We start from the raw sequence: 25,078 nt of genomic DNA, 5'->3' as shown, positions 1-25,078 counted from the left end.
AGGAAAAAAGAAGGGTTCTACATATACCGAATAGACTATTTTGTTAAATTCTAGTATCACCTTGATTCAGTGGGTGATCTTGAGTCCCCAAAAGAAGTTCCATCCGAATCTTTTGTAAGATGGAGGCTTCAACGTCCAGATAGCACACTACACAAGCTACAAAACTCATCTCTTCCATTTAAGCAGGCATAGGTTTTTTTCTAATTAAAAGCTTCAAACAGTTTGAATTTTTCTCAAAGCAAGGTCTGTGATCATCTGACTTGACGGGTGATGTACCTTCTTTAGGTCTATGGTTAGCTATTTGAAATGGGCATTGCTAATGGCAAACATTAATCTAAGTCAACACAACTGCTGTGCAAAGCATCTTCCTTTTGCATTATGTTAAAATCAGAATACTCAAAGTAGGGAGGCAGTTTTCTCCAAGGAACCATCAATTAATCCTAAACAACCACATGTTTTCGTGTCTTTCTATAAAAGTCACCTTATCTTGTTCATCTAAGAATTATAGTGTCTTCCTATAGTCAAATGTTGGCGAATCTTTTCAGCACCTAGTGGCAAAATGGGAGCGTGCAAGCCCCTGCATGTCAGAAACCAGAAGAGTAGCCGCCTGGAGAGCATGCGTGTACCGGGAAGATGATCTTCTGGTTTCCAGCATGCGCATGCGCACCGGCCACCTGGACTTCTGGTTTCTTGTGCACATGCGTGCATGACAACCAGCTGGCTGGTATGTATGAGCGCACTGGAAACTGGAAGAGCAGCCTCCTGGTGCGCATGTGCACGCTGGGAAGATAATCTTCCAGTTTCTGGCATACACATGCGTACCAGCCACCTGGTCTTCCAGTTTCTGGCATGCATGTGTTTGCGATGACCAGCTGGCCAGTGTGCATGTGCATGCCGGAAACTGGAAGAGCACCCACTCAGTATGTATGTGCACCAGATGGCTGCTCTTCCAGTTTCCGGCTCTCTTGCATGCATGAAGACCAGCTGGCCGACACACCAGAACCTGGAAGAGCAACAGACAACAGCTTGCATGCCTGGAGAGATGGCTATACGTGCCACTTCTGGCACACATGCCATAGGTTCTCCATCACGGCTATAGTCTAATGCAGGGCTGTCAAACTTCCAGCCCACAGGCCGGATGCGTCACTTGCTGGCCACGCCCACACCCTGTTTAACAAAGGGGGGAAAGTCCAGATAATCAGGTGACGCTGCTGTGAAGACATGAGTTTAACACGGGTGAAATCTACTTACCTTCCCTACCGGTTCGGAAGTGTGCGCTCAATGCGCGCATGGACCCTCTGCATATGCGCAAAGCCTTGTGCGCATGTGTAGAAGGTCAAAAACAGATTACTTCCTAATTAAAACCAGGAAGTAACGATGTCCAGGCAGGTGGGCGGAGCCTCACGCTGCAGTCGCTACCGGTTCTCCGAACCATGTGCCACTGCCACTACCGGTTCGGCCGAACCAGTCTGAACTGGTAGCATTTCACCCCTCGTTTGACACCCCTGATGTAATGTGAAGTTAGACCAAGATCAGTAAGGCTTAAGGAAAGCTTAGAGAATGGACCTTAGCTTTAGACATAAGACAGAGTGCTTGTCTTATGTCTAAAGTTAAGGTATGTGTTTTTAATGTTATGTAAAGTTAAGCTGTGTGTGTGTGTGTGTGTTTTAATGCTTCTTTTCAGTTGACAAGGACTACTAATTGTTGAGCTGGCCAGTCAGTGGCACTAGTAAAATTATTAATTGCATCATACGTCTTGCATATACAATGTGGAGCACTATTATTCAATACAGTTTAAAATTTCTTGTCAGTAGCTAAGAATAGTAGGTCTGGCCTGAACAAATATGGACAACGACTAGAAAGGAGTAAAGAGAGACATAAAATAGCAACGTATCTGGAAATTTGCAGCTCAGAACTGGTTGTCCAGTAATATGATGACTAACCAAACATTTGCTGTGTGGCTATAAACACTTTGGATGAAAGACTTGCTATGAAAGCTTGGTTTTGGTTAAGAAAAAAGTAGCTGGTCTTCAAAGTCCAGTTGCAGGAAAGGAATTTTATCCTCTTATCAATCTGCAAACTTTGGAGTGCATGGTTGCTTGAAACATATAGTGTCTTTATGATGATCTCCACTTCTAATGGATTTAGAAAAAAATAATAATGGGAAAGGAGATTCATCCTTCGTGTATACCATCCATCAGATTAGCATATTCTGTCAAAATGCAGGCATAGTTTTTTTTTTTTTTTTTAAAAAAGGCCTTTGAAGTTTGCTTTGGGGTTTTGCTGAACTAATGCCTCTAACATGCAAGTCTTTCATACTTTTGATTATAAGCATCTCAAATTTAGAAGCTCACCAGCTGCATGCAAGTCAAAAGGCTTACTGAAACTGGCATTGGTACAAGAGATTGTCTATTTGCAACACACACATTCAACGTGTTCAAGTTTTGGAAAGAATTGTGTTTCATCTTTTAATTTACTTAGCATTAGCACCTTCTTTTGCCTGAATACATGCAAATACTTTGCAAAACCCTTTTTATAAAGAGAAAGGGCAAGAGGGTTGCTGCTATGAAAAGTAAAAAGTGCCTTTAATAGACTCTCGTGTTTATCAATTAGCATTGGAGCTTTAAGAATTCTGTCACCTTGATTGCCACCTGTTAGATAGTCTGGTTCTGATTTTAGTTCCCAAACTTCAAAGCACAAGGAGCAAAAAATTACTTAGCAAGGATGATTCCAGCTCCATTAAATTCTTGTTAGTATGGTAGATCACAGCGTAAGCCCCTTCCACATACAAGGGCTACTGTTCCTATTCTGATGCAATGCAATTTTTATAGTGTTGTTCGTCTTATTTTTCAAAAATAATACAGAGAACATGTTTCCTCTGACACATGGGGTAGCAACCTCCCATAGCAGAGCTCCCTTATCTTCTGGAAATTTCCCCACCCTAACATATCCAAGTGGATGTGACATCTTGCTGCTACCTCCCACATCCACCCAGGATGTGACTTTATAGTCTTGCAGAGGATTGAAAAAAAAAGGAAGGATGTAGGCTAATTGCTGGCTGGCTGCCATTCTATGTGTTTTATCACTGGCCATCTGGTAGGAAGGAAAGGGAAAGGGAAAGGGAAAGGGAAAGGGAAAGGGAAAGGGGAAGGGGAAGGGGAAAGGAAAGGAAAGGAAAGGAAAGGAAAGGAAAGGAAAGGAAAGGAAAGGAAAGGAAAGGAAAGGAAAGGAAAGGAAAGGAGGAAAGAAGGAAAGATAGGAGGTTATATTCTCTTCGTTTGGAACCTTCGTTTGGGTGGCGAAATCAAAAGTATGAAAGACTTGCCAGAAAACAAAGAGGATAGGTTAACAAGTTAATCCAGCTGGGGCCCAGCTCAAGACATATACACCATTAGTCCCTGATAAGCACTGCACTTCTCAGTAGATAATTAGCAATCAGCCTTAATCAATAAGTTATTTTTTTGTCCTGAGTAATTAATAATTATAGAGTGCCAAGTCTACAATAATTAAACTCTCTGTGTTCCTTCCTGATGATTGTAATTTCAACTTTATATATAAACCACTGCAAGTAATGTAACCTTTTACTTCTACTTAAGATGAGCCATTAGGACACTGGCTCTCTCTTTTTGACTTTTTTTTTTACCCCCTTTCATTCTTCTGTTCCTATTTTCTCTACTACTCAAGCTGTTATCGATCAGCCTTTATATAGTTGGCAGAGCTGATCATGCAACAAAAGACACTGGCTGCAAACTTTGTAGGGAAATACAAGCTATTTAACTCCTGACTTCCAAAGTACAGCCCCATAAGCTTCTGGAAAAAGCAATCCCAGCGGGAACTTTTTAAGATAAACCAGACCAGAAACAGGAGAAAATATTTTAAATGTACAGTGGGTGGGTGGTATTTTTGCAGTAATACTATAGTAACATATTACAGTCCTATATCCTTAACATCTTACCTCTTCCCAAACAATACAGCTGAAATAAATACAACTTGGATTAAAAAGGTTTTTTTTTTACTCTAATATGCTGACATTTAATTTCTAGTCACTGAATTGATAAGAGTCAAGATGCAGAGGCAATCATATGAAAGGGAATTTTTTAAAATGATCTGAATTCATTTTAGGGCCAAATTTTATCTTCTAAGTCTACCAATTTCCTCCTTAATAAAGACAATTTAAGATGGATGCCACCTCAAATCAAAATTAGTAATCATAATTTGAGATTTTCTCAGCTACAAACCACACTTATTTTGCCTTATTTCACATAGGGTAATTGTGACCCAGACCTTACACTGTCTTACCTCTTCTGGCATTGAACACTGTTAGCTATGTGTTCAATGCCAGCTGAGGCCTGTTTAGTGCTTCACTCTGGGAACCATTGAAACATTACAGAGGCAAATCTGGTAGCTGTAGCCAGTCATAATTATTTAATAAAAGCGTATACATATTTAGGCTGCATTTATACTCAATATTTTAACTTAGAAAATGGACCACATCATGAGGCTGTTATTATTTTTTACCTGAGAAAAACCAACAACCGTCTGTCCTCCAACATATCATCCAGAAAGCAACAAGGAAAAAATATTTCAATAAACATCTGGAGAGGAACAGCACAAATGAAATGTTCAAAAGTGACTTGATTTTAGTGTACAGTTTGTTTATGTATAGTTTGTTTTTATGTGTGTATGTTTGTATATGTATGTTTGTTTATCGTTAATAAATATTTTTTTAAAAAAGAAATGTTCAAAAGTAAGAAGTGAATCAATCATATCCAACTTTGAGATAATAGCTTGGAAGTATATAGTAATGCTTGACCTGTTAGAATTGGCATTTGCTGGCGTAACCAACCAGTGGCCAGAACATGGTAACATACAGGAAGGTAGAATGCAATCTGACTGTGGGATGAATGAAGCCTTAAGAATAATTGAAAAAAACAAGACAAGATGTACAAAGAAAAAATGTGCAAAAAAAAATTTAGGGAAAAGTTAGACAACTTAATCAGTTCAAGGAAAGAACATGACCTTCCCTTGCTACAATCAAAATATACCCATAATAGGAACAATTGATGATTTACCTGAATGTCTCCAATTCCATTCAAAAGCCTTATTTTATTTACCAGAAGTCTACAATCCATGCTTAAGGCTGGAAAGAGAAATTGAGTTCCTTCGGATTCTATTAGAATGAGTGAGATACCATCAGTTCATTCTGGCTGGCTGTATATAACATGAATAGTCAGGAGAGAAGTCAAAAGGAAGGAAGGTGTCTATATTTCACTTTCTGCTTCCTCTTCTAAATTACTAACCAACATTCATACCTTATGCAACTCTATGGCTAGATTGGAATGACTTCTTGAAGTGCCACATAGTCCTAAATCCCCAGTGAGGACAGAAAATAAATACACAACAACAACCTTACTGTCCAGAATATTGCTATGTGAGCTGGAATATAGACCAAGGAAAGAGCAATTTTGCAAAGATAATATTCGTTTTATCAGCCTTGAAAACCGACAGGCCTTGGAAGACATTGTGAGAAATGCAAAGTAACTGTTGCCAATTTACATATCCCTTTTGTTTCCTCATATGCTATTTTGCAAGTTTAATCCAAAAAGCTATTTGCTCAGAATACTTTTGCCCACCTCAGTGTATAAATCGTATTGCTATTTCAAGGGGTCAAAAGTGGATGGTGGCTATATAGATGCGATTTTTTTCTCCAGTCTGTATAAAATGTCTTAGTTGATTGACTGATAAATGGCAGATTACACACCCAGTACTGTAAAAACAATTATCTGACTAACATGAGACTTTATTATATTTGGGATGTTCTGTTCTTTATCCCTGCAAGTAGTGGGCAGTTAACTCACTGAATGGGGGGGGGAGACCATGGAATCACAGAAAAGCTGAGTTCTCATGTAACCCTAAACCATGATGCATTTTCTTTGTTTTCAGGCTTTGTAAATTTATAATTTATGATTTAGGGCAGTCTTACACATGGTAGCCGTAAACTGCTCACCTTTCATCCCGAAAAAAGGCTGAAAATAAAGCCAGTTTAAGAAATTGCTGTCTGAATTTCAATCTTCAGATATACAGCTACAAGTAAGAGCGCAGACATGGCCTAGATTGAATTAAATTACAGTGGAGAAGCGCACAGCTGGACTTGTGCTGAAGCAAGCTGGGAAACATCTCTTTTGAAGTGGAGCAGGAAAGTATAATTGCAGGCTGTCTCCATACCAAAATGTGGGTGGATTGAGGGTTATGTCTATTTAAATCTTCTCAATGCAACTGCTGAAGTGTTGTCCATCCATGATTAGCAGTTGCACAGGAGAATTTTTTTGAGTGTTGAGTGAACCCGAACACTAAGGAATATTTATTATGTGTTTCACATGAAGAAGTCATGAATTGAGAAGACATCTATATATTTAGGCTTTGCAGCCCTTCAGTTCTGAGTAGAAAGAGTACTTCAGAAAGCACAGAAATGTGAATGCAATGCAGTCTACAATCTGTTGAAGCAATCACATCTGTTTCCAAGATTATATGGCTGCAGAAAGTAGCTTCCCTGATATAAACATTTCATTCTGGATTAAAGGTGCAGCTGTTCTATTGAATCCTGGAAGTCTGCATTCTGGCTATTGGTGAAGGCCATTTGAAAGCTTCAACGGATCTGGAATGAGTATTTGGAGCAGTTGATATGCCTGCACCAGGGGTGCCAAACTCAAGTCATCATGGTGTCATCATGTGACGTATTGGAACTTTTTTCCCCTTTGCTAAAATGGGCGTGAGCATGGCCAGCACACGGGCTGGGAGTTTGACAGCCCTGGCCTACAGTATGTGACAGCATACGAGCTGCACTGGTTAACCAGTATGCTTCTGGGCACAGTTCAAGGTGCTGATTATGACCAGTACGCATAATCTTCAACTTATAACCACAGTTGAGCCCAAAATTTCCACTGTTAAGCAAGAAAGTGAGCTTTGCCCCATTTTACGACCTTTCTTGCCACAGTTGTTAAGTGAATCACTGCAGTTGTTCATTTAGGAATATGATTGTTAAGCGAATCTGGCTTTTTCATTGACTTTGCATGTCAGAAGGTTGTTAAATGTGATCACATGACCTCGGAACACAGCAACCATCATAAATACAAGCTAGTTGCCAAGCGTCCAAATTTTGATTGTGTCAGGGATGCTTCAGTGGTCGTGTGAAAAATGGTCATAACTTACTTTTTTTCAGTGTTGTAACTTTAAACGTTCATTAAATGAATGGTTATTAGTCAAGGACTATATGTAAAGCGTTGCACAGTCCAACATCAGGCCTGGTTATCAGAGGGAAAATTTACTTCCTGTGATGTCTGCCTGTCCAGTTCAAGCAGAGAAAGTTGGTGTGCTTTGGGCAGAGGTGGTATTCAGCTGGTTTGGAGCAGTTTGTGAAAACCGGTGGCGGGAAATTGGCCCCGGTCGCCAAACCAGTAGCGATGGCCGGCTGGCCATGCCCCTGAACCGGTCCTCCTGTCACCACTTGCTAACCCCAACCGCCATGTTTGTTGCCACCATGTTCTTTGCGCATGCGCATCCCATTGCCTTGCAAGTCCAATGGGATGCACATACACAAGAACATGGCGGTGACGGCAGCAGCTTTTTCCGCCAGTACTTTTCGGCGGCCTGAGAGGCTTCTTTGCAGCCACTTTCCGGCAGCAGCAGCTGGCTAGGGGCTGCCGAAAACGCCTTCTGGACTCTGGACCAGCCACCACAGAAGGTAAGCAGCCCGAGCAAAGAGGCGGTGGGGGGGGGGAGGAAGCGGGGATAGGACCAGGGCTGCTAAAGGAGGGGAAATGGGGGGGGGGGTGACTGGTGAAGGGAGGGTGGGTGTAGATAGGTGGAAATTCCAAAATTTTTCCTACCTTTTCCTCTGGGCGTGGCTAGGTGGGGGGGGGTGTCATGTGACTGAGTGGGTGTGAGTGCCGTCAAGTTGGCCATGCCCACTCAGTCACATGCCCACCTAGTCACGCCCACAAACTGGTAGCAAAATTTTTTGAAACCCACCACTGGCTTTGGGTCTTTTCAATTCAACACTGTCATTCTTTGAGACCTAGGAAATGTGCCTTCCCTGGGACCTGCCTGCCCTCTAAAACGAGGTCCCCTTCATATCTGTATGGCTTCCATTCTGATAGCATTCTGATAGCATTCTGGGAAGCTCTGAAGAACTGGATGTTCTCCCAAGCCTTGCTTAGGGTTTCTGGGCTCATTAGATATAAAGGTAAAGATTCCCCTCGCACATATGTGCTAGTCGTTCCCGGCTCTAGGGGGTGGTGCTCATCTCCCTTTCAAAGTCGAAAAGCCAGTGCTGTCTGAAGACATCTCCGTGGTCATGTGACCTGCATGACTAAACGCCAAAGGCGCACGGAGCTCTGTTATCTTCCCACCAAAGGTGGTCCCTATTTTTCTACTTGCATTTTTTTTTAACGTGCTTTCGAACTGCTAGGTTGGCAGAATCGAAAAGCTCAGCATCTTAGCCACTGAGCCACCATGTCCTTTAGTCATTAGATATATTCATATATATATATATATATATATATATATATATATATATTTTCTCTCAGGTTTTCGCGGGTGTTTGTATGTAGGTCTTTGGTTATTCGGGTCTTCTCCCACGTAAAATTGGAAGTGTCTTGGCGACGTTTCGACGAAGTCTCATTCGTCATCTTCAGGCTGGTGTTCTCGGCTTCGTGCTTCCAGGAGCAATGTGAGATCTCAGCTGTCTCTTCCTTTTAACTGCTAGTGGGGGTGTGAGCTGATTGGGTGGGGACTTGGCTGTGTTCTGATTGGGTGGAGGTGTGTTCTGATTGGTTAGGGGCTTGGCTGTGCTCTGATTGGATGGGGGGTTGGTTGTGCTCTGATTGGCTGGGGGTGTGTTCTGTTTGGGTGGGGGCTTGGTTGTGCTCAGCTTAGTCTGAGTTGCAGGGGGATTTGAGCTGGTGAGCTGCGTTGTTGTTGTTTGGCTTCGTGTTTGTGGCCGTGCGAGCTCTTCATAGTGGGTGTCAGTCTGCTTCATGTATGGATTGGAGGGATTTAAAGTGGCTAATGATGCAGCTGCGGTCTGGCTTCTGGTCCTTGGTCGTGGCTCATTATCAGTGTGGGTTTGAGTCTGCTTTCTGCTCTCAGAATAAAATGTCTATTCCTCACTCAGGTATGGATCACTTTCCACACATGGCTATTAAGTTTCCAATTATGACTCACCCTGTTTCTATATTTCAGCTCAAAGGTGGGTATGCATGGAGCACTTAGTCCTCTGAAATTACACCGCCAACATTCAGCAGCAAAATGGCCAAATTTCAGAGCAAAGACCGAGATATATTAAGCAGTGCCTTGCTAGAAGTGAAATGTCAGCAGAATGATCAAGAGAGGGCCTGTTGCAGCGCCCTTCCCAAAGAACATGAGGTGAGGAGGATTAGGAAGTAGGCCTTCTCAGTGGCAGCCCCTATTCTGTGGAATATTCTCCCCACCACCCCCAGTATGAATGACCCCCAAGCAAGATAAATCAGAGCACAGCCAAGCCCCTAACCAATCAGAACACACCTCCACCCAATCAGAACACAACCAAGTCCCCACCCAATCAGCTCACACCCCCACTAGCAGTTAAAAGGAAGAGACAGCTGAGATCTCACATTGCTCCTGGAAGCACGAAGCCGAGAACACCAGCCTGAAGATGACGAATGAGACTTCGTCGAAACGTCGCCAAGACACTTCCAATTTTACGTGGGAGAAGACCCGAATAACCAAAGACCTACATATATATATGTGTGTGTGTGTGTGTGTGTGTGTGTGTGTGTGTGTGTGTGTGTGTGTGAGTGCTACTTGCCAGACTCACCATCTGTTCTTGTTCTCTTTTGTTTATCTCATTTTCCTATTTTTACCTTCTTATTACATTGTACTATTTGTGTTCTCTATATTGTTTGGTTTTCTTGTACGCCACCCAGAGTCAGTTTGGCGTCAGGCGGGGCCCTAAATTGGATAAATAAAATGAATGTTGCAAAATACCACTTTCCAATCCAAAATGTACTATACATTTCCTATAGCATCTAATTAAGGTCCCAGGTCTCTAAGTGTGTTTTTAGACTAAGGAATTTAGTTTCCAAGCTACACCTCCATTTCACCCATTCCTTTTGTGTGTGCTTTTAAAATTTCTGAACTACGCACAACAGCGCAGCAGTAGTTACACACAAATGTGATTTGTTCAACCATCTACAAGTCCAGTGAAAGGCTTTTGTGCTAATCCTCCTTCTATAGACTAACATCGGTCTTTCTAAAAAAAAAAAATCATATTTTAAAGCAAGTCAGCAGAGATGGAAGCTTGCAAAATTAATGGGGAAAAAATTTGTAGGAGAAACTGAGTAGTTAACACCTGAGGGCAAGCATAATGCTAGGGACTGTGAGGCCAGTGGAGTTTAAAAAAAAAAAACCAGGTAAGGAAGAAAAAGGAACTCGGCAAGCACGAGTGAATCAATCAAAGAGACCATCATAGTTTCTGACACAGAGCCCTTCTGGAAAATATATTGCAAGTTTATCTGTTATGCTCTGGACTTAAATTACTAAGAAATTATAGCCTAGGTGCAAAGAAGAGGCAGCAGCTAGAGCCAGGGGCATTGAGAAGGCTTTGCCTTCATCAGTGTTTGAGCAGCTATAAATTTAGAGAAGAGGAAGTAGGCTGTTATGTGTGCCTTGGATATTCTAAACCACAGGGAAAGAACTAGAGACTCTTCCATAATCATAGAATGATGTTCCCAAAAGGGGGCGGGGGGTAGCACTGTAGGAGGCAAAGCAAAGGAAGGCAACATTTGAGGGCTGAGTCAGCCTCCTGAACTTTCAAACAGCTACAGCCATTCATTGCAGTATTTTATTTTATAATGTTTATAACAAAAACCTGGCAAACTCTGGGCAGAACACCACAAGGTCAAAGACAACAATATAAAAACTCAGCACAAATTAAAGTAATAACGTGGTTACAATACAAATGAGCAAACGATTATGAAACAGTATGAACAATTAGTATAAGCAGTATGAAAAGAGTCTATTGGAGTTGGGCGGGCAATAAATTTAAACTAATAATTATAATTAAACACCGCAGACAGCCTTTCCTTTGAATTAATTTATCTTGGAATCAAATGCACATTAGATCAAAAGTGCTTTATCTTGCTTGGGGGGGTCATTCATACTGGGGGTGGTGGGGAGAATATTCCACAGAATAGGGGCTGCCTCTGAGAAGGCCTACTTCCTAATCCTCCTCACCTCATGTTCTTTGGGAAGGGCGCTGCAACAGGCCCTCTCTTGATCATTCTGCTGACATTTCACTTCTAGCAAGGCACTGCTTAATATATCTCGGTCTTTGCTCTGAAATTTGGCCATTTTGCTGCTGAATGTTGGCGGTGCAATTTCAGAGGACTAAGTGCTCCATGCATACCCACCTTTGAGCTGAAATATAGAAACAGGGTGAGTCATAATTGGAAACTTAATAGCCATGTGTGGAAAGTGATCCATACCTGAGTGAGGAATAGACATTTTATTCTGAGAGCAACTGCAAGCAGATGCTGAAGCACTTACAGTGCAAAGGTCACTGGAATGGAACAAAATACTGTAGCACATTCGCCGTTCTGCCTTTCTCTCTGCTTCTCTTTCTTGTCTTCTGGGTTCCCTACCAAACTCATCAAAGGAAGGCCTTTATTTCTTTGCAAGGCTCCTTTCTGGCATAAATATTGTTCCTCAACAGCATCAAACTCATTAAAAGCGATTGTAATTCAAACACTCATTATCAGCTGAGAGAATCCTCAAGCAGCTTTTCCCTGCAACCTGGAGGGGGGCAGCACACACAGCAACTGGAGTACAATTCCTACAGAAGATGTAGCTTTCATAGTGAAGGAATCAAAAGCGTTCATTGTACTAAAGTGTTGCAGCACATGGCCAAGCAGCAGCTATCATGCTACTTACTCTGCTTAAATCTCTTTTATCATATGTTCTCCACCCCTTAAACCTACAGTTCTTGCTTATTTAAGAATAACTGAAGCTTCATTTTATAGACATTTACAAAAACTCCAAAGTCCTAACTATGGTAGGTTCTTTCTGAAAAAGCTTAAGAGTTGCTATAAGGATATTTCAGAACCAGTTCCTTGTGAATCTCTCTGACAGAAATATAGGAATTGGGTTACTAGATTTATTTGCAAATTTGCCTGAGAGAACTGTGAATACTAAATATGGTAACATTTGTTTCTTCTGACTAAATTACTCAAAAATTGGGCTGCACGTTTATTTGACTTATGACTGCAAGCACATATTTGTACATGTAAATATGTGTTAAGAGTTTTTGGTTGTACAAACGGTTGCGGGATTTGGATGTTATGCCTGGTGCTTGTAGACAAGCTAGAATTGATTCCTGTAATTCATATCCGGTAGATTGGAAGCTGAAGCTCAACACATCTGGCGAATTCCAGGCTGGGGAAAACCGCACTATATTCACATGATACACAATACTTGAATGATAAATAAATTTGATGGCTACATTTAGTATATCACACTGTGGTAATCAGCCTATGTGATTAGGTTATTATGGCTTAGTGATACTGCAAATTTACCAGTTGGGCTGTTTGATAAATGCAACCTTCAACATGCCCTTCTTTTGAGCTCCCATGCCCCGATTTTGTTTATTCACTTTTTAGAACTACATCTTGCCATTTAATACCAATGTGGAACTGACTATACTAAGCAATCCAGCTTCATTAAACATAGTTTGAATTTGAATTGTTGAAATTAAGCATAGTTAACCACACTTCGGATATTACAGAAAACTGGAGTTAAGCCAAAATGTGATATTGGTTTTTGAACAACATTTTCATGCCAAAATATAATAGATGGCAGTGAAAGTTAGACAGTTCCCAGACTTACTGAGCTACAGATCAACAAGCTGTTGCTCTCCATATTTAGTAAACTACAATAAATAATGCTGTTGGCTATGTTGTCTGGAGCCAATCAAGATTCAGTCTAAAGCCTCTGAAGAACAACAGGTTGCTTATTTCTACCTTGCCAGTGGTTTCCCATTTATTTATTTAGTGCATGGCATATCATACATGGTTTCCCATTGTCAAATTTCTTGTTGGAAACCGTCCTATTCTTTCTGGCCCTATAAAAGCAGTTAAAACCTGAACTTTGAACGTCTGCCTCTCTCTTGGCTTCTCTCTGTCTCTCTCTTTCCTCCACCACCTCCATTGCAATTCCGCCTCTCTTTGGAAAATCAAGGAGGAAAATGGTTCCCCTGCACTTCCAAGAATAGCACATTCCGAACAAGCACAATAAGGGTTCTGTGCAGTCTGAAGTGTTACCTCTTGATAGATAAGGAGTGGATGGGGGGGGGGGGGAAAGGTCAAAAAGATAGATTTATTTCTTAGAGAATGAATAGGCGCAAAACAAGCAACAGTTTTCTTGGCACTTGCAGAGACTTCAGAATGGCCTTGGGTAAGGCGCTCTGAAGTCAAGACAAAAAAGAACTTTCAACCGACTGTATTTCCCATCTGTTGTCCTACATTTATTACTTTGGGGAGGAAGAGGGTTCAATGAAGCAGTTAAAGTTGCATCCAGCTGCAGGCAGAAGAAAGCATCTCATTTCACCTTCGGTAAAAGGATTCTGATTTTAAAACTAAAGCAAAACAAAAACCAAAAGACGCTCCAACAATTTCAAGCCCTGCCACATCAGTTAGGGCTGATTAATACAAACTTTTTAGTTTTAGCCATGGCTGGAAGAGAAACCAGAGTGTTCTTGGGAGCAATAGCCCCTGCAAAGGGAATTTTCCTGCCACACAACCTACTGAAGAACTAGAGGCGAGTCCTTTCAGTTATACTTTCAATGACAGACATTGAGAGAGGAATTGGCTAGCCAGTTTTACAGCTTTGCAAAGTTGTCTGGACTCTTCTTTGAGACAGCAACTGTCCTCTCAGATCACTGGTTGAGCAAGCTGTTCAAAAAAGAAAATGGCTACTGAAGCTGGTCTCTTGCAGTCAAAACATCACTGAGGGAGAGAGGCACAGAAGCCAGGATGGAACTCCACAGATGACTGCTCCTGACAGCAGCACCTCAGGATTCCTTGTCCACGCACTCTAGACTGTCTATATGGAAAGTCTGCTGCTGACATGTCACTTCATGCTGGATCGCCTGAAGCCAACCTTAGTCTGCCTCAGCAACAGGTTGGTTGGTGATAAAATTGAGGCTGCTTAGTGAGGACGTGTCTTCAATAAACATTACCTGAGCAGCTTCATGTTGCAGCAATCAGGATCTCACTGTCCCACACTGTTCTTCCAGCTGTAAAATAGGAACTGAACCATTTTTTTAACCTCACTGTGGTGTTAATAGGAAAGAGAATCAACTTTACCCAAGTAAGAAAAATACCTCTTACCAACATTATTTCAAAGGAGAAATAGGATGTTTTCAATTGCCTTTGATTTGCTCACACCATTAGGTCTATTTAGTTCAGGAATATCTATGCTAATTGACAGCAATTTTCTATACTTTCATTTTTTCTACAATTTCAGACAGCTATTTTAGTTATCAGGGATTTCATTCATTAATAATTCATTCATTCATTCATTCATTCATTCATTCATTCATTCATTCATTCACTCATTCTACTGGAATACTGCCAGAATTAATATAGACTCATGGCGCTTTACAAAAACCATCCATAAACAGAATGTCCATAATAAATATAAACAGATGAAAAACAATAATCAAAATTTGAAAATACTAACTTAGTTACAGTACTGGTAATAATAAAAATACAATTATAATCAAATCAAACATCAAATAAAATTAATAAATCAATTTAAGAAAATTCAAGATAAAGTAAGGATGGCAATAATAAATTATTCTCCAAAAACTCTTCAGAGGCCTTTCATCAGTTTCCAGAAGATTAGAAGGGATGGAACAAGGCTTAATTCCAAGTAGATGCCATTCTACAAGTTTGGAGCATTGACTAAAAATATTATGCCTCATAGTTTTTGTTTCTTCATGGAAGTAGAATACTCTTCTTCCAATCAGAGAGATGTATTGGACTCCCTATTCAGGTAGTAGTAGTGTTGTGGTCCGCCAGCAGCCTGCGAAGCTGGCAGCAGAGTCAGACAATGAGGAGGCTGGGGAAGACCATGGGCCAATCCTGGAGTCTGGGGAAGGCTCGGACGAGGGCTCTGCATCAGAAGCAGAGAAAGGGCCACCTGGGAGGTATGTGCTGCCTCCAGAGCATCCAGAATCAGACCTCAGTGAGGCAGAGGAACAGGGGGAGCCTGTTCCCAGTGTGTGCATGCGCAGAGCTGCCAGAAGGCAAGAACAGCTAAAACAAAAGGGGACAACTCGGGAGTAGGGCTGGGAGATGATTGGCCCCCTCCCATAAGACTTAAAAGAGGAGTAAAGGCATGTGGGCCTTTGCAGGAAGCAATGTTTATTCATTCGGTTCAGCTTAAAGCCTGAAGCTCTGTTTGATTCTGGACTCCATGTGGCTTTGCCAATTAGGTCTTAGGCAGTGTATCAAGGAAGATAAAGGTGGGTGATTATTCTGAAGGACTCTTTATAACTAATTGGAACTCATCTGTGAATGAACAGCAATAAAAGAGGTTTTTGGGACTACTCCTGTGTTTTAATGACTCAGGAAGCCTAGATCAGAACAAGTAGATATTATAGATACTTGGGCAACAATCCATATACAGTAGGACATAGTAGGTCAAACCAGCACTTTGAATCATATCCATAGGTCACTAGTAACCCATGTATGTGCAAACTATGGGTGTAATGTGCTCCTGGTAAATACCATTAGTTGACATCAATTATAATTCCCAGGTGGTTTTCAGACAGATCCATGCACTCTTACTGAGTACTGTTATAGTTTTATTCAGAAGGAATGAGGACATCAGTTTGCAAGAGCCTTGTGTTCTAGATAGGGGCTGCACTAGCCAAAGCTGGACAAAAGCCCTGCTGCCCATCCAATGACTCAGGAGTTCTCCCAGGTCACAGATGTTCTTTCTCAGAGTTAGTGCCACTCTACTGAGACCCAACTTTGCAATACTCTGAAAATCTAAATGGACATATAGTAACTCTATATGGCTTAGATTTAATTTCAGCCTCTCATTGCATCTAGGCTCAGACAGTCCAAAAACCAGGACAAGACTTCTATTCCATCTCTGACACTGTCTGGAATCGTGATATATAACTAGGTATCATTGCGTATTGACAATATTGCATCTCAGGCTGATGGATGACCTCTGCCAATGATTTTACATAGACGTTCAACAAATGGGAAAGGATTGATATGCGGAAGACTGAGGGAAAATCTCTTTAGTGCCTCTTGCAGGTCTAATGCAGTCACCCTCTCTCTCCCAAATAAGAATTGATAATCTCCCAGAACCAGCCAGCTATACCTCGCCTTGTTCTCTGAAGGAGCCAGGAGCCAAGAACACAGATGGTGGAAACCAGATAGGGTGCTGATTTCCTGTCCTCTTTATCAGAATGCATAGGTCCCAAAGAATCCCAGATAACATGGCTAAATGTTCTTTGGTCAGCCCACTGGACCCCATCCACAAGGAGTCAACATTTTGATAAATTTGAGTGCTTTTGTTACAAAAACGTTACAAAATGGTTTAATAGCCAGACAGGACTCAGGTGGCAACACCCACTTCCCCAACAGAATAAGGGAAGAGAAATATTTATTTATTAAATTTATGTGCCGCACATCTTGTCTAGAGGTGACTCTGGGTGGCTTACAAATATTAAAGCCAGTAAACATTAAAAGGGATAAAATAATAACTTGTCATTAAAATAAGGAGAGGGGGAGAGCACAAAAAGCACGGGGAAAGATAGGATCTTCTCTTAATCTGATACCTTATTGCCAAAATACAGGCCTGAACCCTGGCCAATACCTATGCTTGGTAAGATTCATTTTTTGTACGCGGGATGTTGAGTATGAAAAATTTAATCTCCTCCACTGAGCCTTTCCTTTCATATCTGCAACACAGTGTGAATGCACCATATGTACACTTTTAGATGTTTATTTAGATTCGCACTGCATATGGTTTATATAGATGTTTAGATACATTGTTTAGATGTTTATTTAGATGTTTAGATAAACATTGTTTGTGGACTAGCATGCTATAAACAACCTAATAAATGTGCTATACTAAGTCAGACTATTTGCCTACTTAGTTCAATATTGTCTCCTATGACTCTAGCCCTCCAAAATCTCAGGCAGAATTCCCCCCACCCACCCAACCTCATTTTCTTCCATCTGATATTTTATTAAATTGGAGATGTACTGACATGCAGGTTTGTTGCCTGAAAACAATGGTCATATTTTCTCCAGTTTCCTTCTGAAGATCAACTTATTAAATCAGCAGGTAAAGCTGTTCATAACTTGGAGATAAGTATTATCACCTGCTATTTTCTACAGGTCAAACTAATATTAACACATAGGAAAGTGACCAGTAGAAACCAAAGTTGGTTCTTCTGCTCTTAAATAACATGTCCCTTAAAACTCTGGTGACATTATTGAATTATCTTAGTAGATGTGAAACAATGTGTTAATTCTTATTTTGGCATCTACGCTCCCAAAATATCACAAAGATACTGAACAGAGATGGCTAGGCATTCTAAAACTACATATTTTTTGACATTATTTGCAAGGCAAAATGAGGACCCAGACTGTTAGGGGCAATATGCTGACTCTGTAAACTGCTTAGAGAGGGCTGAAAGTGGTATATAAGTCTAAGTACTATTGCTAAAATGGGACCTTTTCAGGGGTGAAAAGCTCCCGGTTCGGACCGGATCGCCCAATCTGCTAGCGATGGCGGCGGGTGGTTCGGAGAACCAGTAGCAAAAATCCCTGTGCCTGCCCCCCACCATGCCCAGATGAGCCGCACAATCATCAGAGGCTTTTTTTTTTAACTTTTAAAAGCATTTTTTCTACAACCTCTTCCAACGAAAAAATGCTTTTAAAAGTTAAAAAAAAAGCCTCTGATGATCGTGCGGCTTAGCTGGGATCATCAGAGGCTTTTCAAAGCATTTTTTTCTGCAACCTCTTGGCCGAAGAGGTGGTAAAAAAAATGCTTTGAAAAGTCTGTGACGATCCCAGCTGAGTTGCCTGATCGGCAGAGGCTTTTCAAAGCATTAGAAAAAATGCTTTGAAAAGTTAAAAAAAAAAAGTTGGCCACGCCCACCCAGTCACATTATCCCCACCACCACCAAGCCACGCCCACAGAACCAGTAGTAACAGATTTTACATTTCACTCCTGGACCTTTTCCTCAGAAGTCAGAGAGGTATATTCTGGGAAGTTATTAAGGAATAGGGGAAATGCAAATAGTATAATTACAATTGCTGGTCCCCCTTTCTGTGAATGTTCAGCACAATATGGGCATAGATATAATATTCTTATAGAACTATTCTTCATTCCCAACAGATATAAATGATGCAAACACTACAAAGGTAAGAGGATATCTCCAAACAACTGCACAAGAGAAACTCTTTTGCATCCCCAAAGTATGCCATAAAATAAAAGCATTCTCCATCTCCTCCTCTTGCCTTTTCACATCATATGATGTTTCCAAGAGGCTTCACTGGTTAGTGCAACCAAATCAATGGTCTCTGCTTAGAGAAGGAGTCTATTTATGTATCTCATTCAGATAACAGAAGTAGCTGAAAATAGTCTGCACAGCATAAGAGCATTCCAGAGGCAATTAGCTTATCAGTAGGTCCTGAGGTAGTTTGTGGCATTTACCAACTCATGGGCTGTCATGGAAGGATAGTCTCCAACGACCTTTTCTCAATGACATACTTTATTTGACTCACACTACTGATAACAAGGCTCCAGCCAGCTCTAGGGAGAAGAAAAATGGACAGAAAGGTATCAAATACAGTGGTTGGTGATTTGGGAGGGGACGAGAAGAGAGGAAAGATTTTAGCAACTAATATATGAATTTACCTGATCTTCCCCCCAGGACTGGGATGCAAACATCTGAGGATCCTTAGATAGCAGCGAAATACAGAAAAATCCAACTGCCATCTACGTGGCTGTCCAGATTTTTGAAGCCTAGATCTGGTAACTCTGCCAAATGACTGGTAAAATTATTGTTTGCTGGAAGATATGTTCTATATCATCTCATTGGAGTGGATAACTACATTAAATCTATATAATCATATAATAAGAAAACAGATAATGCAGCAAAATACAATCATTCAATAGAATAAAAACAGCACATGGCTTACAAATCCAATCATGTATTTTCATTCATTGAGACTTCTGCCATCCTTCTTATCCACATTCTCTCTCTCTCTCTCTCTCTCTCTCTCCCCCTCCCCCCCCCCCCCGGAATTGAGGATCAAGGAAGAAGTTGTGTATCATTTTGCATCTCTACCATGTCTACCAAACATCTCTTTGGTAACAAATTTTCCAGGCAATAAGGAGCCTTGGAAATGCATTAATCACTTTCGGTCCTGAAAGAGCTCCTGTGATCCTCCCTTGTTTCCAAACTCTCTTGTGGTCTCCAAGAGTGAGCACCTGCAGCTTCAAACAGGTCCATCCTCCTGCCTTGTGACTGTAAATTCTGTTCATGGCTTTATTGTTATCTTGACAGGTCAAGAGACAGAAAATGAGGAGTGAGGAAGGTGTTTGGATGAGATATATGCACATTGTAAAAACCTGCTCCAGTTATTTAAAGCAAGTATTTGGATAACTAACCAAATATTTGATCAGCCCAAAGGACTTCAAAAAAAGGGAGGAGGGGAGAGCAAGGAAACCTCAGAAAGTCTTAAGACCACCAAGGTTTTGATACTGTAAAAGGAGAAGAGAAAAAGTGTGCTTATAGGAATTGGCCATAATACAAATCAAATCTTCATTGTGGCCAATAGTCAGGTAAAAATGAAATTTAACTCCATAAAGTAGCCAACTTAATCTTTCTGATTCATGCTGGGTACCAAGAATATCATATGTAATAAAATATTTTTTAAAAAATAAATCTCCGCTTCATTTTCTTTCCCCCACCCCTAAACAATTTTCTTTTTTTTTCTTTTGGAGGACATCAAATAACACCCCCCTTTCCTTTTGGAAGTCACCATATCCTTTAAAAGATCTTTTAACAATGGATTAAAAAAAAAAAGACTTGGAAAAGACGATCCCCTGTCTTATTTGTTTGGCAACCTGTCTTTCCACCCCCCACCCCCCAGCACCTCAACAACAAAAACTGGGATATAATCAGAGTTGTAGTCCCAAAGACTCCGGAGAGCCTCCAGTTTGCGGGTACAGTATGGGTGACCATGAAATACTGGCGCTTTCAAGGGAGGGACGGGAGGACGAGAAGAGAATGTGGCCGGTCTCGGTTGCTCCAGCCCCGCCCGCCGGAATGCCTCCGAAAGAGAGAGAGCCCCTATTTTGGCTCCTCCAGCCAAATCCTCCAGGCTCATCACTTCAAGCCTAACGTGAAGCGGGGGACGCGGGAGGAGGAGGAGGAGGAGGAGGCGGTGGCGGGAAAGAGAGAGAAAGAGAGCGAAGCCTGAGGCGCGGAGGCGCAACGACGCCCCTCGGGCGTGCCCCCTACTTCGCTCCTCCGGGCTGCTTTTAGAGGCCGGCCCACCTGTAAGCGGCGTCTGAAATGCGTTTCTCTCCAGGCAACGCACTGATGGGGGGGGGGGGTAGAGAAAAAGAGGTCAACCTCATTCACGCCCGCCTTTTTCAGCACCACGGCGGCGGCTTTATTTTTGGCAAGGGAGAGAGCGCGTCTCTCTTCCCGAGAGATTCCCGTCTCTCTTCCCCTTCCCAGAAGCACCGGGCGGTTTTTCCCTCAGTTTTTTTTTTTTTTCCACCGGGAGAGGCTGGAATGGGTCTTTCTCTCCGCCTCTACACCTCTCGAAAAGGCTGCTCCACGTGTTGCATTTCTGCACCCCGGGAAGTTCTCGGTATCCCAGCCGGCAGCCGTCTTTCATAGTATGATATTTCACTCCTCTCACACACGCGCGCGCTCCCCAACACGCAGAAGCACACCAACAAAGGCAAAGCATCTTCCTCGGGGAAAAAGCCGCCGCGGAAGCCTTTTGGCTGCTCGCGAAGGGAAAAGCCGCTGAGTTTCTCCAGAGGCTGAGACACGGTTCGGGCTTTTAGAAAAAAAAAAGCCTTCCGCCCTGAGGATACACATTTTTTTTTTTTTTAGCCTAGCCAAATTCTTCCTCGGAAATTGCGCAGCCCAATCCTGTATATTTTAGTAGAAAATAAACAACTCGCTTTCGCGCTTGCTCGGATTAAGTCTTCCGAAGCTCACACTGTGAGTTTTGCATTGTGTTTGGTTCTAATCGAGATACCATCCGACAACAGATTTTAGATTTCTTTTTTTTCTCCTCATGAACTGAGGGGATGTCTTGTTTCATCTTTTTTTGTAAACTCGAACTCCAGTTATTTTCAATAACTGTAGTGTCTACACTACATAGTGTAGACCCACTCAAACACCAATACACATCGTGCGTTGCTCTTTCTACTTTACTGCTCCCCAACAGCCGCCCAGCCCCCGTTTCCTTTTAAAGATCTTGTTATCTTCCTTAAATGTCTGGCGTCTGCCTCTCTCCTTGTCTCTCCTCGTCTCTCTCTCTCTTTCTTCCACACTTTGTTTTGATCTCTTGATTACTTTTGGATAAACATTTCATTCCTGCAAATCACCAGGCACAAAACTTCCCCACGACTCCTCGTTCGCCACTCCATCGTCAAAACAAATCGCCACCGCTTTCCTCCCTCCCCACCCCCAACCATCACCTCCGTCAAAACACAGATCGGACCGAATTTTTTTTTTTGGGGGGGTGGGCAGTCGCCTTAAATTGCCAGGTCTTCACGATCTCTTTTATCTACCTCGCCCCTTCCATTAACCAATCACAAACGGGAGAGGGGGGGGAGGCATCGATCAACTTCATTACGCTTAACTCCTTGATAAAAGTCAAACGCATCCTTCATCCGAAGTATTTGCAGGTATCACGTCGGTTACCATCCAGGAGCTCCCGGGAACTTAGGCCCCCTCGGTGTTGCCACCCACAATCCCCCTACGGAACCACAAAGGCAAAAACAGTCCGTGGGGACTCCGTGACCAGACATACCCCCTCGAATTACCTTGGCCTTTGACCGAAGAGATGCCCAGAAGAGCGAAGAGCGCGCCACACAGTATCCTTCCGCAGCTGCCAATCCCGGCCATGGTTTCCCAGAGGCGGACCAAGGCTGAGGATGGAAGAGAACTTCTGGAGTTTGGGGAAGGTCTTGTGAAAGATCTGTCCACCTATAATCCTGTGTTTCGCTCCTGCTTGCCTTCCAAAATGGGCCGGAAGATTTGCGACGGGGTAGCGATCTTCCGTCCTCTCACTTTTACTGACTTCTTGGCCGGATCGCCTTAGACACTCGCTCCATTCCCAAAAGAAGGCTCAGCGAATCGGGGGGGGGGGAGAGAGGGCGATTTTAATCCCGATCACCCCTCTTCCCCGATCAATTCTTCCCCAAAGTCTGAGGAAGAACCGGAGACTGCGACATCGGTCATCAACCCCACATCGCCATCCTCCCAAAAACGAAAAGGGAGAAAGGAGAAAACGATCCTGCACTGCGGGGCAGAATCGGCAGCAGCCGCGGAGAAGGAGAAGGAGGCGACGCCGAAGCCGCCGCCGCGTCCTTGGGATCGCAGAGGCTCAACAGGGTGGATCGGTAGCGGAGGCAGGGGGAGGGGGGGAGGGAAGGAAGGAAGGGAGAAGTCTGAATGGAATTATTCAAAGGTCCGAGCTCCTCACTACATACTTGGAGGCTTCGGGAAGGAGAGGCGTGTGGAGCGAGCGGGTAGCGGCGGCGAGAGATCCACAGTCACACCTACCAAATCCCAGAGGGAGGAGCGAAGTTTTCTCTCGGCAAACGCCGCGGCTGGCATTCAGGGCCGAACGAAAAGTTTTGGGGAGGGGGAATCCGGTCTGGGGTCTTTCTCCCCTCCCCGAATCCTCCTCAACTCGCCTCCCGAGCGATTCTCATGGCGGGAGGCAGCGGGCTGCTTCGCTCTCGCCTCTCTCCAACATCCCGAAGGCGAGCCAGCCTGGGTTTGGAAGACAGCCGCCCCGGGCGTCTCTCTCTCTCTCTCTCTCTCTCTCTCCAGGGTAGGAGACTCCGGGCTTCTCCGGCGGGCGCGCTTCGTTTGCTACCCTCCCGCTCCTGCCTCGGCAGCGGAGTGAGCCAGGATCAGCAGAGCCAGGAGCGGCGGCAACCTCAGCCAGGGATAGGCGGAGAAAGAGAGAGGCCGGCATTGCCACCTAGTGGCCCACGTCGGCAACAGCGCCCGACGCGCGCTCCGCGAAGGCAGACACGCCGCCCGTCCGCTCTGCCGTCGTTGCTCAGCAGAGCGGTTGTTAAGGGGAGCATCCATACGTGCCCCCGAATTCGCACGAACCTGTACGAACGACAACCCCACCCCCCTTCCACGCCCTACCAACAACTACCCCTTCCGAAAAGCTCCCAGCTCTTATAGGTTCTGCATTTGAGTTGGGTCCCATTGCCTCAGGCGGTGGAGATTTTGGGGAAGTCCGAGGCTGGTAGTGACCAAGGGTTAAGTTTTGTTTAAGTGTATAAAACTGAGGAGACTGTTTTATGCAAATACTCCAGGTCTCCATACGTTTTTCTCTCAAACCCCCCCCCCCCCACTGCCCCGTCAAACTAAATCAAAAAATAATATTCTGTATGGAATCATTGGCCCTTTCTGAGCTTGGTTGTTTGCTTGTAGGCATTTCATTACAGGTAGTTCTCCATTTATGACTGGCTGCTTAGTGACCATTTGAAGTTACATAGACAACACCCCCCCCCCCAGGATACTTATGACTGGGATGCAAAGTTCTGATGGCCGCCCCACCACCTTGCAGTCACAGATTGCATTTTTGGGTGTATTTATGGCCATTTGCAACTTCGTGGGGTCACATGTGCGCAATGTATGACATTTTTTGGTGAAAACCACCATTTATTCTGGTTTCCAGCAAAAAACAAAACAAAACACCCGTGGCAAACAATGGTTTTGCTTAACAAACTTGGCATTTGCTTAACAATTGCAGTGATTTCTTAAACAACCGCTGCAAAAAAATTTAAAATCAGGTTGGTCACATGATAACCCACTTAATAACCAGCACAACTCACAACCATAATTCCAGGCTCAGTTATGGTCATAAATTGAACATTACCTGCACCAGATTAGGCAACATTAGTGAGTGGGGGTGGGGAGGTACTCCCTGTTTATATGTCATAGGCTGCCCTGCCAGTTTTGGTAGAGATGTGGTTTCCTCCTTAGTAGTTCCTTGATTATGGTATTATTTTCTGCCTGTTTGTTTGGTATTAATCTCTGCTTACCTGGATGTGGATCTGTTCTGGTCTTTTTGTTTCCTTCTTTGTAAATTTAATTCTATCTATCTATTGATGACCATCAATAGACACATTAGTCATTAATAGTCACATACAGTAGAGATAAAACACATCTCATAGAGAATGTGAAATAACATATTGAGATAAACAACATAGATCAGCCATCAAACAGGGAGTAAATCCCACAGTCACTAGCACTTTAAATCCAGGTCATAAGTCCTTTTTCCAGAGTCCATTGTTAGCTTCAGTCACAATCAGTCGTAAACTGAGGACTATCTATATCCCACAATTCCCTCATAGTTCCCCTTTTGCTTATAGTCAAGCTTATTCTTGCCAATAAGCCTCAGTTGCCATTCTCATTTGCTCTTCTTCCCTCCAGTTTGGAAGGAAGAAGAGTCAGTCACGAGGAGATATTAATGTTTTTAAAAGCTTTGTTTAGTTGCTGACTGAATTATAAATTCTCTGCTTCTGTCAAGAAGGAAGGCAGGAAGGCAGGAAAGAAGGATGGGAGGGAGGGAGAGAGGAAGGAAGGAAGGAGGGAGGGAGAGAGGGAGGGAGGGAGGAGGGAGGGAGGAAGGGAGGGAAGGAAGGAAGGCAGGAAGGAGAGAGGGAGGGAAGGAAGGAGAGAGGGAAGGAAGGAGAGAGGGAAGGAAGGAAGGAGGGAGGGAGA

The 25,078-nt window shown here is 43.0% G+C and overlaps 1 protein-coding gene across 1 annotated transcript in view; it reads right to left on the bottom strand.

Annotated features, from left to right (window-relative positions):
* SDK2 (sidekick cell adhesion molecule 2) overlaps positions 1-22,709 on the bottom strand; it is a 443,151-nt gene extending 420,442 nt beyond the window's left edge. Inside the window, exon 1 of the mRNA XM_070937707.1 lies at positions 22,147-22,709. Within this exon, the coding sequence (XP_070793808.1) occupies positions 22,147-22,228 (82 nt within the window). The 5' untranslated portion in view covers positions 22,229-22,709. The remainder of the gene's footprint in view (positions 1-22,146) is intronic.
* Positions 22,710-25,078: the final 2,369 nt, after the last annotated feature.

The sequence above is a fragment of the Pituophis catenifer genome, unplaced genomic scaffold (assembly GCF_029215685.1).
Source record: "Pituophis catenifer annectens isolate HBS135680 unplaced genomic scaffold, rPitCat1.0.hap2 SCAF_2, whole genome shotgun sequence".
NCBI classification, from domain to species: Eukaryota; Metazoa; Chordata; class Lepidosauria; order Squamata; family Colubridae; genus Pituophis; species Pituophis catenifer.
The sequence above is the reverse complement of the archived record's forward strand: the minus strand, read 5'-3'. Positions and strand labels throughout refer to the sequence as shown.